Consider the following 11,079-nt stretch of genomic DNA (forward strand, 5'->3'; position numbering starts at 1 on the left):
CGCCGCCGCCATTTCCGGAGGGGGCGGGATCGGGAGAGGGAGCGGGACGGTACCCGGACCGGCATCATGGGCAAGTCGGATTTCCTCAGCCCCAAGGCCATCGCCAACCGCATCAAGTCCAAGGGGCTGCAGAAGCTGCGGTGGTACTGCCAGATGTGCCAGAAGCAGTGCCGCGATGAGGTAAACGGGGGCGCGCTGGGGTCCCCGGTCCTTCGGGCGGCTCCGGTCTCCGTCTGAGAACGCCCAGTCCCGGTTCTCCCGGGGTCAGGGCCCCTTGGTTCGGGTCAGCTTTTGTGACAGCTGCGATCTCATGGGATCACAGGATGGTCTGGGTTGGGAGGACCTTAAAAATCACCCGCTTCCAACCCCCTGCCGTGGGCAGGGACACCTTCCACTATCCCAGGCTGCTCCAAGCCCTGTCCAGCCTGGCCTTGGGCACTTCCAGGGATCCAGGAGCAGCCACAGCTGCTCTGGGCAACCTGTGCCAGGGACTGCCCACCCTCACAGGGAAGGATTTCTTCCCATTTTCTTCCCAATATCCAATCTAACCCTTCTCTCTGTCAGTTTAAAGCCGTCGTTCCTTGTCTTAGCAGTCTCCCTTGTAAATGTCCCCAGTGCTGTCGAGGGGAACATTGTGGGAGTTGCAATCACACTGGTAGGAATGTATTTGTAGGATTTTAGTACTCTCTTCATTCTGTGAGTGTTGCAAATTGAGAGAAAGACAAGCCAAATATTTATTTCTGCTTTATAGAATGGCTTCAAGTGTCACTGCATGTCTGAGTCCCACCAGAGGCAGTTGCTGCTGGCTTCTGAAAATCCTCAGCAATTCATGGATTACTTCTCTGAGTAAGTTTTCTGTGTATTCTTACCCAGATCTTTATCCCCATTCTGCACAACCACGCCCCTAAGGCCCAGTAATGTCCCACTGAAGACACTTTATTGTGATACATGTAGTGTCAGCTCTTCTTGTAATTGAAAATTTAGGCAATGCCACCTTTAAACTTTAGGTAGGAGATTTCAAGATGCCATGATTTTAGTAAAGTTTGACAGTTTTGTCTCGTGTTTTAATCCTGTTTAAAGTTGCTCTGTGTTACAAATACATCACCTTTCTGTCCCCACTGAGTGACTGCCATACACACATGAGCTAGAAGAGCCATAACAAGAGAGAGAACAAGTCAGGGGAGGGACTGACATCCCCCAGCTTCTCCCAGGCCTTTGTCCAGCTGACCTACCTGACAGCTGGGATGACTGGAGCTGTCCTCAGCACGAGTTTGAAGTGAGGCTTTATGCTGCAGCCCTGGAATTAGCAGGGAGATGAGTGATCCATCTGCCTCATCCACTCCTCTGCCCTTTGTCCTGCCCTGTGCTCTGTGTCAGTCAGCCTGGGAAGACACCTGGTAACCAAATGCCTGCAATTAGTGGGAAGTGTTGAGATTCCTTTGCTCCATTTTATCCCTTTGAGAGCCTGTTACTCTCTTGGATATTTAAAGTGCGTGCATGTATCATGTTGTGTTTCATCCTGTATTTAATCCTGGTCTGCTGAAAAAGGGAAATGTGTCTGAATATCGTCATGCTCAGCTCAAAAGAATAATCAGGTTTATACTGCAGATATTTAATTGTTAATAACAACAGAAAATTGCTTCCTAGTTGTTAAAGTTTTACTAAAGATTCTTTTTTTTATTTTCTGAGGGAATTCCGAAATGATTTCCTAGAATTGCTCAGGAGGCGATTCGGTAAATATTTTACTGTTTGTTTGTTTGTTCGTTTGTTTGTTTTAGTGTCTTTTGTTGGTTCAGTGCAAGCACATAATAAAAATAATTTTAAAAATGATTCTGTATTTTAGGAACAAAGAGAGTGCACAATAATATTGTGTACAATGAATACATCAGCCATCGAGAGCACATCCACATGAATGCCACACAGTGGGAGACACTGACTGATTTTACAAAATGGCTGGGGAGAGAAGGTGAGTGTACCTGCTCAGGGTTGGGAAGTCTTAAAATTATTGGGTGATTGAATTCCTGATAATTGATCAGTAAATACTTATGTTAGTTCTTTTTCTTTCTTCCCCTCCCCTCCTGTATATAACACGAAAAGATTTCCAAACATATTTGTGTGCTGACCATTAGGAGTTTGCTTGTGGAAAATGTCAGAAGTCTGGGATGAGTACACCAGTTGTGAGCCTTTTCTTGTTTCATTTACTGGATACATTGCTAAATTCTAAATCAACTTCTAACAGTTGCCATTTAAAAATTACAGATTCTTTCCACATCTGACAAGAAGCAAGCAGTTATTTTCATTCCTGGCCTAGTTGGAAGGGTTAAAGCTGGAGATCTGCAGTTCTGTGTTTTAGTGGGAGGAAGAGAGATTAAGTGGCACTGTAGTGTGACTGAAAGTTTACTTTGGCTCTGGATGCCCCTGTTCTGCAGGATACATCCAGCAGTTACAGAGTGTTTGGAAAGTCACTCTAGCCAGAGTCAGTAACAATAGCACAGTGCTGCAATATTTCCTTTAGTACCAAACTGTGAGTGTGTATCATTTATACATGTTAGATTTCTGTCTTCTTCCTTGTTAAAACAGTGGGAAGGAAACATTTTCTTCAATAAGGAAAGGATTGTAAAACACTTCATGCGCTTTGTGATGTACACTGGCCTGTGTCCAAACAGATCTGGGCAGCTGAGTGCAGAAACACATGGTACAGATAGTTCAAAGTCAGTTTGAGTAGCCCAATAAGGGTGTGTTGTCACTGGTGAAGTATCTACATTGCTACAGTGAACAAATTAATACACAGTTTTATTTTTCCTTACTTTCTACATCTCATATCACTTTTCTGCTGATAAATCTTAGGGCTACTGCTTAGCTCTAATTGCACTTCTGCTGTTCCTAAGGCCTGCCTTTGCAGCTTTCCCAAAACTCTCTGATTTTAAGGATTCCCTCAAACATGGACTGAAAATGATCTTGATATTGTTAATATTAATTTGACTTCATTTTGCCTTGACTTTTTAGGTCTTTGCAAGGTTGATGAGACCCCTAAGGGCTGGTACATTCAGTACATCGACAGGGACCCAGAGACCATTCGCAGGCAGCAAGAGCAAGAGAGGAAGAAGAAACAGGACCTTGATGATGAGGAAAAAACTGCTAAATTCATTGAACAGCAAGTTAGAAGAGGTTTGGAGGGGAAAGAACTGGTGAGAAAAATTGCACTGTGTGTGAATCTTCAGCTCAAAGCTTCTTGTGGTTAAGTCAATGGGGAATTTGATGCTGCTGGAATCCTTCCACTGGTATTTGCTTCCTAACTTGGAGTTACAATGTACCCAGCTTGCAGTAGTAATAAGGAAGTAATAATTACAGCTCTTCCAGTGATTAGTGATTTAAAATCACTTTTGAATTTAGGAAGGGGCAGCAAACAATCCATTAAACTGCATGATGTCTTCATTTATGGTATTTCACAGCTAATAGGGCTGCAGATAACAAGTACCTGGTGCGCGGAGGAGGCTGACATAAATAACCAGGGGGGTCTGGCATAATCAAGTTCACAAAGTGAAAAGTTCTATTTTGGTGGTGCTGGTGTGGTTATTTGGGATCTGTTTACTTGGCATCATGCCATGACCCCCATACATGTTGCCTGGGGCTAAAAATCTCCCATTTGATCGTGGGTATTGATGGGTACATTTAAATGCTGTTGTAAACAATTACCTGCTTCTTAATTTAAAACTAATTGAAATTTAAATGGTCTGAGCCTTTGGTGCTGAAAAATTGGAAAGATACCAGAATTTCCTTCTTTGAGTTATCAGTCTGTCCAGAAACCAGTCAGATCATGCTGATTCAGGTAGAGGAAACTGCTGCAGCAAGGCCACTTGCCTTTTATGCTGGAATTGAGCAAGTTTAGGCAGCATCTCTGTTAACTGGAGTGTTTTGCACAGGAGCCTGTAATGAGATGATGTTTTCAATTTTAATCTTTTACAAATCAAGCCAGGTTGAATATTACAGTTACTGTCTGTAAAACTGACCTAATCAATGATTATGATACCTTGACTCAATTTTCTGTTTGATTATTTAAATGTGCTTTGTGTTTTTTGGCAGGAAATGCCAGTCTATACTGAACTGAATAGAGAAAATGAAGAAGAAAAAGGTAACTAGATTTTGATGGATGTAATTTTCTAGAACCTACTGGAACTGATTCTGTGAAATCAGTGAAAATCAGGAAATTTTTTGAAATTTTGGAACTGATTCAAATGAAATGAGCATTGAAGCCTGCTTGGTTCTTCATAAAGTGCCTTGAGATCAGTTCTAAAGAGCCCTAGACTGTGGAAATGCAGAGTATTCTGTATTACAAAATTTAATTTACTTTAAAAGCTAAAACATAATATTGATTAGTAAATATTTTCAAATTTGTGATTCTTTCCTATTTGCAGATTTTAAAATTTGTTAACATCCTTCAATGCAGTTATTTTTAAAGATAGAAATAGAGTAATGTCTCTTTATTTTTTAGTTACATTTAATTTAAACAAAGGAGCAAGTACTTCAGTCGCAGCATCTTCTAAAACAAGGTGAGAAAAGAATTTAAGGCCAACCTTTACTGCTACAAAGCACTTCTATGACAGTGGTATTTGTATGAACAGGAAGGTTTGTCTTGTCCTGAAATATTTGGAGTCTAATCTCTCATCCTCTCTTGGTATTCAGAAGGGTGACTAGGTGACTTCATGGTTGGTTTTGTATTTGAAATGGATGAGTGGGTGTATCTTAAATGTGAGCTGTGAGGAGCCTTCTTGAATTCTCTGTGCTTCATGGCAGATGCCCATAAAGTAATAGTTAGTTACAGGTTCCTCCATGGAGGGTGGGAAAGGATCCAGCCAAAGCATTTGCAGTGATGCCATCCAGTCCCAGCTGCCTTCTATGAATGGATATTCCTGACTGGTTAATTTTGGTTCCTAAAAGGTTTGATTGCCTTGTCTAATTGGAGACAATGCTTTCTTTGGTCATCGTTTAAGCAGCTAAATCTGCCTGAAATAAATCTTCCCAGAGCTCTGGAATTTAATTGTCATCGTGTAACCACAAGCAATGCAGGACAAAAGGGATCAATAATGCAAATAATACTGACTTACAGCAGCCTGGGGAACTGTTTGATGAGCAGTACATCTTCTCATGTAAGGCAATATTGTAATTAAATGTATTCCAGGTAAAAAGAAAGCTTTTCCCTCATCTCACTCAGCTCTTAGATAAGGTATCTGATGGGATATATGCCAGGCAGAAAATGAGACAGTAAAGCAGCTCTTTGCAATAATAGAGACAGATTGCAGGCTTTAAGGAAAACTTGTAAATTATCCCTAAGCACTGAGTTGTGCTTAACATGATTCTGAAACTTAATCCAGACTCTCACTTGAATAGTTTCAGTGAGGAATACTTAAAGTTCTTGCTAAAATTTGGCCAAATGTGGAATCATATATCAAGTAGTCTAATTTCTTCACAGCATATACGAAATACTTATCTATAAACTTTGAAATGGCATGTAGTAAGTTCACAGCTGGATATGTTTATCTTCTTGAATATGGACACTGCAGTTATGTTTTAACTGCATATTGCCCTTTATGAGATTTTTTTTTTAAGTACTTGCTATTTGATTTGTGATTTAATGTGCAATTTTGATTATTCAGATTTTCTCTGAAATATAGTTTTTCTCTTAAAGTTGCTTCTACTGCAATTCTTGTCTCTTCATTTCTGTGGGGTATCTTCCCTGTGGGAGTAGATCCAAAATCCTCACCACAGGCAGAACATGCAATTTGTCCTAAGGCCATATTAATTATTGCATCACTGTTCACTTCAGAGCAGCTCCCTGCACCTTTTGGGTTGACGCCCAAATTTTTTTTTGTGTTTTTTACTGTGTTCAAATGACTGTTATAAAAGTGGCATTTCTCACTTTACCTAGATGTTCCCTCCTCCCTGAGATGTAACTTTTTCTGCTGATTGCTCTTTATTTTCCACAGTTAGGCTGTTTGCTTATTTTGAATGTGGTTATGAAGGTGAAAATTGTTTGCTGAGTGTGGAGCTCTTTTCTACAGATTCTACAGTGTTTTCTCCCATTGCCAGATAGGCTCAATTTCTCTGTCTGGAAGGAATTCTAGATATCTGCCCTGTCTAAGAGTTCCTCTGTCCAGGTGGCTTCTCTAAAGTTTGTGCTTTCAAATTTGAAAACCTTATTTGCAGACCAGCTTTTGTCTTCTTTATTGAACTCAAGACCTTGATCAACTTTTTGTTTGTGCAGTGGTGAACTGGTCATGGGGCTGTGTCCATTCTGCTGCACTGCCAGCAGTGACCCTCAGTGGACATGGAATTTCCACCCCAAGGAGACCAGTTGTAGAGGAGGAGCTGTGTAGGGTCTGCAAGGGGACTGGGACAACTGAAATCAAGCAGAGCAGCACAACCAGTTCTTCAAATGCATCTTGGTAGAGGAAAAGAAATGTAAGATCTGCTGTGAAAACACCAGCTTACTTTTTCAGCAGTGTCCTTGGACAGAATGCACTGAAGATGGTGGAGGGGGCAGTTAAAAGAAAAGAAGTAGCCCATAGCTCTGGTCAGTCCAAAGAGAAAAAGAAGAAATCTGCACTGGATGAGATCATGGAGGTAATAATAATGCAGGATCTGTTTCTGTGTGCCCCTGTGCCTGTGGCAATGTCCACTTCACCTTTGAAGTGACCTCAGACCTTCAGTTCATATGGAATTGCAACTTTCACATCTTACCAGGCAAAATAATTTCATTTCCCCCTAAAACTGGTTTCATTTCTTCATAAAACTGGCTGCTCAACTCTGCCTATTCCCCAGATGACTGAGATGTTGGGAAGTAAAGGAATACAAATTTTGCAAGAGAAGAAAATACCTAGAAACACTTGCCAAAAAACAAAAAAATACAAATCACCATCATTTTGTCATGAGTTCCTCGATTCATCCAGTGGATTTATGAGGCAAGACTATACTGATTTACCCTAATTTAGGGTCTGGGGATTGTTTTTGTTCCCCACATGACATGGGGCTGGAGAATTGGTTCAGTGCTGTTCAGAGGCATGGGAAAGCAGTGGAAGGAAGAAGTAAATGGTGGTTATTTGTTGTTCTTTAGCTTGAAGAGGAGAAGAAAAGAACATCTCGAAGAGACTACTGGTTACAGCCTGTAAGTGACTTAAAAATTATTATTGTACCAAATACTGCAAATTTCTGCATTTCTAAAGCCATTTTTGATTAGTGTAAAGATCCAAAAGCAGATTGCAAACTAAATTCATAGTTCTTTTCCCTTTCCTGCTCTTGACCCATTGTGGGCTGTCACATTAGATCATGAATTCAAGTATAACTGTATTTGTCAAAGAAACCCAAAAAAGTCTTGAGGGATGCTACTTTGAGCCAGTAATTTGACAATATTCCTGAAAGCCACATCTTTACTATTGTTGTTTCCTGCTCTGTGCTGTACTGTTAATTTAGATTGTAGAGTTGTTTGCATGTGTTGGCACTTTATTTTATTTTTTCTCTCCTTTCAAATCTCCCAGGAAATCATTGTAAAAATTGTAACAAAAAAGCTTGGAGAGAAATACCACAAGAAGAAGGCAGTTGTTAAGGTAAGGTGGGCCATAGGGAGTACTGGTTTGGCTTTTCTGGAAGATGATTTAGGAAGATTTGTTTCGTTGTGCAGGTTGTTCAGCCTTAAGACAGCACTGTTGAGGACTGAAATGTCATCTCACCTGTACTGGGACTTATTCTGGACAGGCAATGAGCCTCTGTAATGGTTTCAGTGATCTTTTCTTAAGCACAGCTTTGTCCTGTGTAGTTTGTTCCTGTTAACACATACATCTTGGTGAATAATTCCTGTATCCATGGGATGTGACAACAGCAGTGCAGTTGGACTTTAACCCAAGACTAATCAGTTCTGCACTGATATTTTAAGCTGCAGGATCTCATTTGCACACAAAAGCTCCAGGCTGGAGCCCTTGTATTTTGCTGGTTTTGAAAATGCAGAATTGCAGAGTCACAATGCTGAAGTTTGTTAACTTTGAAATGTAAATTTAGAGAAAAATTTATTTCTGTTTGCCTTTGCCTTTTAAAACAGGAAGTGATTGACAAATACACAGCAGTTGTGAAGGTGATTGACTCTGGGGACAAGCTGAAGCTTGACCAGACACATCTAGAAACTGTAATACCAGCACCAGGTACAGCTGTTTCCTTTTGTTTTCAGCTTCTGCCACTGCAAAACTTAGATTTCAGTTCTTTTAAACTATAATTCATCCACTTGAAGGTACCATAACCTCTGCTGAGAAGACAGGCTGAGAGAGCTGGGGTTGTTCAGCCTGTGAAGACCATAGAGCACCTTCAAGTGCTTAAAGGGGGTTTATAAGAAAGATGGGGACAAACTTTTCAGAAGAAGTTTGGAACCCTGTTGTGTAACTCTTTTCCTATTTCTATTTCAGGCAAGAAAGTGATGGTATTAAATGGTGGGTACAGGGGAAATGAAGGCATTTTGGAGTCCATCAATGAGAAGAGGTTTTCAGTGACAATAACAATTGACTCAGTAAGTACCAAACATTGCAAGCTCTTGGTTTGCAGAGCTTTCCATCTGTACATGGAGAGCTTTCACAAAGAACCATGTTATCCTTAATCCTGCCTTACAAGTGGAATTTGTGGTGTGCAACGTTCTGTGGACACCCCCCACCTATCAACAGCCACATATTCCCCCCTATCACAGGCTTATTCTTTGCTGTTTGCAGACAATCTTCAAAAAGATGATAGGGAGCTGAATTTAGCAAGTTTTGAACTTGCAAGAGATTTGGAAAATATTTTGAGTGTTTATTTTGAACATGGCTGTTGTGGTACTGCTTTGTGGGAAGGTAAAAAATGCAAAATATGCAAGGATGTGAGTTTAGTCCTGCCTTTTCCAGACTGAATGTGGGGCTTGATGTGCTCATTTGTTGTCTTGTTTATGGTTAACAATCAGTGCATGCCACCATGTCTGTGTGGCTCTTTCTTTGTTCTGCTCTGCAAAACCAGTCTTTAATTGTTAAAGCACAGATGATACTGGCTCAAAGTCAAACTTCTTAAACACAACTTGCAGTTCAAAGAAAGGCTGCATAAACTCAGCCCAGGTTGGATTCTGGAGGATTTGGGAAGAGGCTGCCCTGATGAGAGGAGGAACTTCAGTGCTAAAAGCAAACTGAAAGTGAAAGGATTTCTGGGATGGTGTTGAGGCCCTGTCACATTCTCTGGTCGGGCTTAAAATTATGGATCAAGGAACACTGTATTATGAACAAATCCCCTTTACCTCTCCTACTGTAATCTCCCTGTTGGGAATTCAAGAAACAATTTTATGTTGTGATGGTTTTTTTTCTGTCATTCTCCAGGGACCTTTAAAAGGGCGCAGAGTTGAAGATATCCAGTATGAAGATGTTTCCAAACTTGCCTGAGGTGCTAAATTATACATCAGAGAAGATTTTCGTTCTCAAAACCTTCTTTCTGACATCTTTCAGGCAGACACAAGACTCTACCATGTCAGGGTTTTAATTGTGTGTGTATGTATTTATAATGTATATAGACATTAACAACAGCAAACTTGATTTATTTAAAGATAGATATTGATTTGTTACATAAAATGTTTATGGAAATACTATCAGTGGAAATTTTTCATCTGATTTTATATCAAAGTTATAATATTTGCTTCGATTTCCTTTTGTAAAATGTAGCAGAGAGCTGCAAACTGGAGTATGTGGGCAGGTCCTGAAGAGAGAATTACCTACAGGGAGGCAGAGTGTGTTGGAGCCAGAGGAGTTTAAACAACACACTTGTCAATCCAGAGCCAAAATGGACTTCTGAGTGCATGACCAAGGCATGGCATTGAGGGAATAGCAGGAAGATTCCAGTGCTGCAAGGGCTTATTTCCTGGACGCTGTAAGAATGCTCTGGTTTATTATGTGCAGTCACCAGTTTATTTTTGATCAGCACAGCAGTGATAGTAGAATGCAGGTCATTACTCCTCCAGCAGGTTTGTCAGGGCTCCTGATAATACTGATATGGAATTTATCTTCATATGGAGCTGCTCCATGGATGTTACTTTTGGAGTGTCTTGGGATGCCAGCTGAATCTTGGGCAGATATGAATTGGGCTCCTTTGGTTTTCCAAAGCCTTTTCCTTTCTCCCATTGTTGCTCTGCTACATGAGTAATGTTACTCCTGCTAAATAATATAGCATTACTTGTTTTATTTTTTTAAAAGTGTCACATTTTGTACAATGTTTAATTTCTCAGGCACTTCAGGAATAAACAGAAACCTTTCTTAGGCCAGTGTGTTTCTTACCAACCTTTCCAATACTGTTGATTTAAGTCCACCAGAGAGCACAGTGAAGTGCTGGGTTGGTGCACCACATTATTTGGGTAAAAAAACCCATGTGAGTGGTCCTGGACAAACTAAACCCAACTGAAGGTTGTGTGTCCCTGGAACCTTTCCCCTTTCCTTGCCTCAAAAGGTTGATTTGTGGTTTCCAGGGGAAGCCTGCACAGAACTGGAAGTCAGCAGAGGTTTAATGAAATAGCTGTTGTCTGAGGTAGCCTGGAACAACCTCACACAGGACATCAGCTGTCTTCTCAAGCATAAAAAGTGGAGACTTATGAGAACTGGAGGCAGAGAACACTTGTCGTAAATTCAGGCTCTTCGTGCAGCCTAGGCTGTGTAAACAGCACTGCCCTCTCCCAGAGAACAGGTAGTGAGAGAGAGGAGGTTTGTGGGAGGGTAATGAGGGCAAGTGACAGAAGAGAGCAGCTTCTGTATCACTGAAAATAATTACTTAACATTCTGCAACCTGATGGATTTGAGTAAATACAGTACAGAAGTTATAAGTTGAATAAAGAAGACCCAGAGAATGGTATCTCACTGAAGTGGCTGCTGCAGGATGTTGTGGGGGCCAGAACTGATGAGTTGAAAGAAGCAATAAATAATTTGTAGGAAGTTGCTAACACTTCCAAGAGGAACTTTGAAGGGACATTTCAAAATGACACTGATCCTGACACAGCTGCAAGAAAGATCCTGTACCAGCTTTTAGTGCCTAAGTGAAGGA

At 40.8% G+C, this 11,079-nt stretch overlaps 1 protein-coding gene across 2 annotated transcripts; it reads left to right on the forward strand.

Annotated features, from left to right (window-relative positions):
• The first annotated feature begins 26 nt into the window (after positions 1 to 26).
• Positions 27 to 10,309, forward strand: KIN (Kin17 DNA and RNA binding protein). Of its 2 annotated transcripts, none has more exons than XM_005429661.2 (13): positions 27 to 180; positions 752 to 846; positions 1,690 to 1,733; positions 1,844 to 1,966; positions 3,007 to 3,188; positions 4,084 to 4,132; positions 4,493 to 4,550; positions 6,498 to 6,621; positions 7,112 to 7,162; positions 7,533 to 7,601; positions 8,090 to 8,189; positions 8,448 to 8,548; positions 9,375 to 10,309. In XM_005429661.2, exons 1-13 carry the CDS (start codon positions 67 to 69, stop codon positions 9,435 to 9,437), a joined length of 1,173 nt encoding a protein of 390 aa, XP_005429718.1. In that variant the 5' UTR covers positions 27 to 66; the 3' UTR covers positions 9,438 to 10,309. The 2 variants fall into 2 exon arrangements, with proteins under 2 accessions (XP_005429718.1, XP_030920030.1); XM_031064170.1 differs by having other exon boundaries at positions 33 to 180; positions 6,501 to 6,621.
• Positions 10,310 to 11,079: the final 770 nt, after the last annotated feature.

This window comes from Geospiza fortis, unplaced genomic scaffold, assembly GCF_000277835.1.
Source record: "Geospiza fortis unplaced genomic scaffold, GeoFor_1.0 scaffold230, whole genome shotgun sequence".
Classification (NCBI taxonomy): Eukaryota; Metazoa; Chordata; class Aves; order Passeriformes; family Thraupidae; genus Geospiza; species Geospiza fortis.

Excerpts from the sequence above, each read along its gene's own strand:
- KIN (XM_005429661.2), top strand. The coding sequence starts at position 67 with ATGGGCAAGTCGGATTTCCTCAGCCCCAAGGCCATCGCCAACCGCATC. Across the intron at positions 181-751 it reads AGAAGCAGTGCCGCGATGAG|AATGGCTTCAAGTGTCACTG; the intron begins GTAAACGGGGGC and ends TCTGCTTTATAG. Across the intron at positions 4,133-4,492 it reads AGAAAATGAAGAAGAAAAAG|TTACATTTAATTTAAACAAA; the intron begins GTAACTAGATTT and ends TTTATTTTTTAG.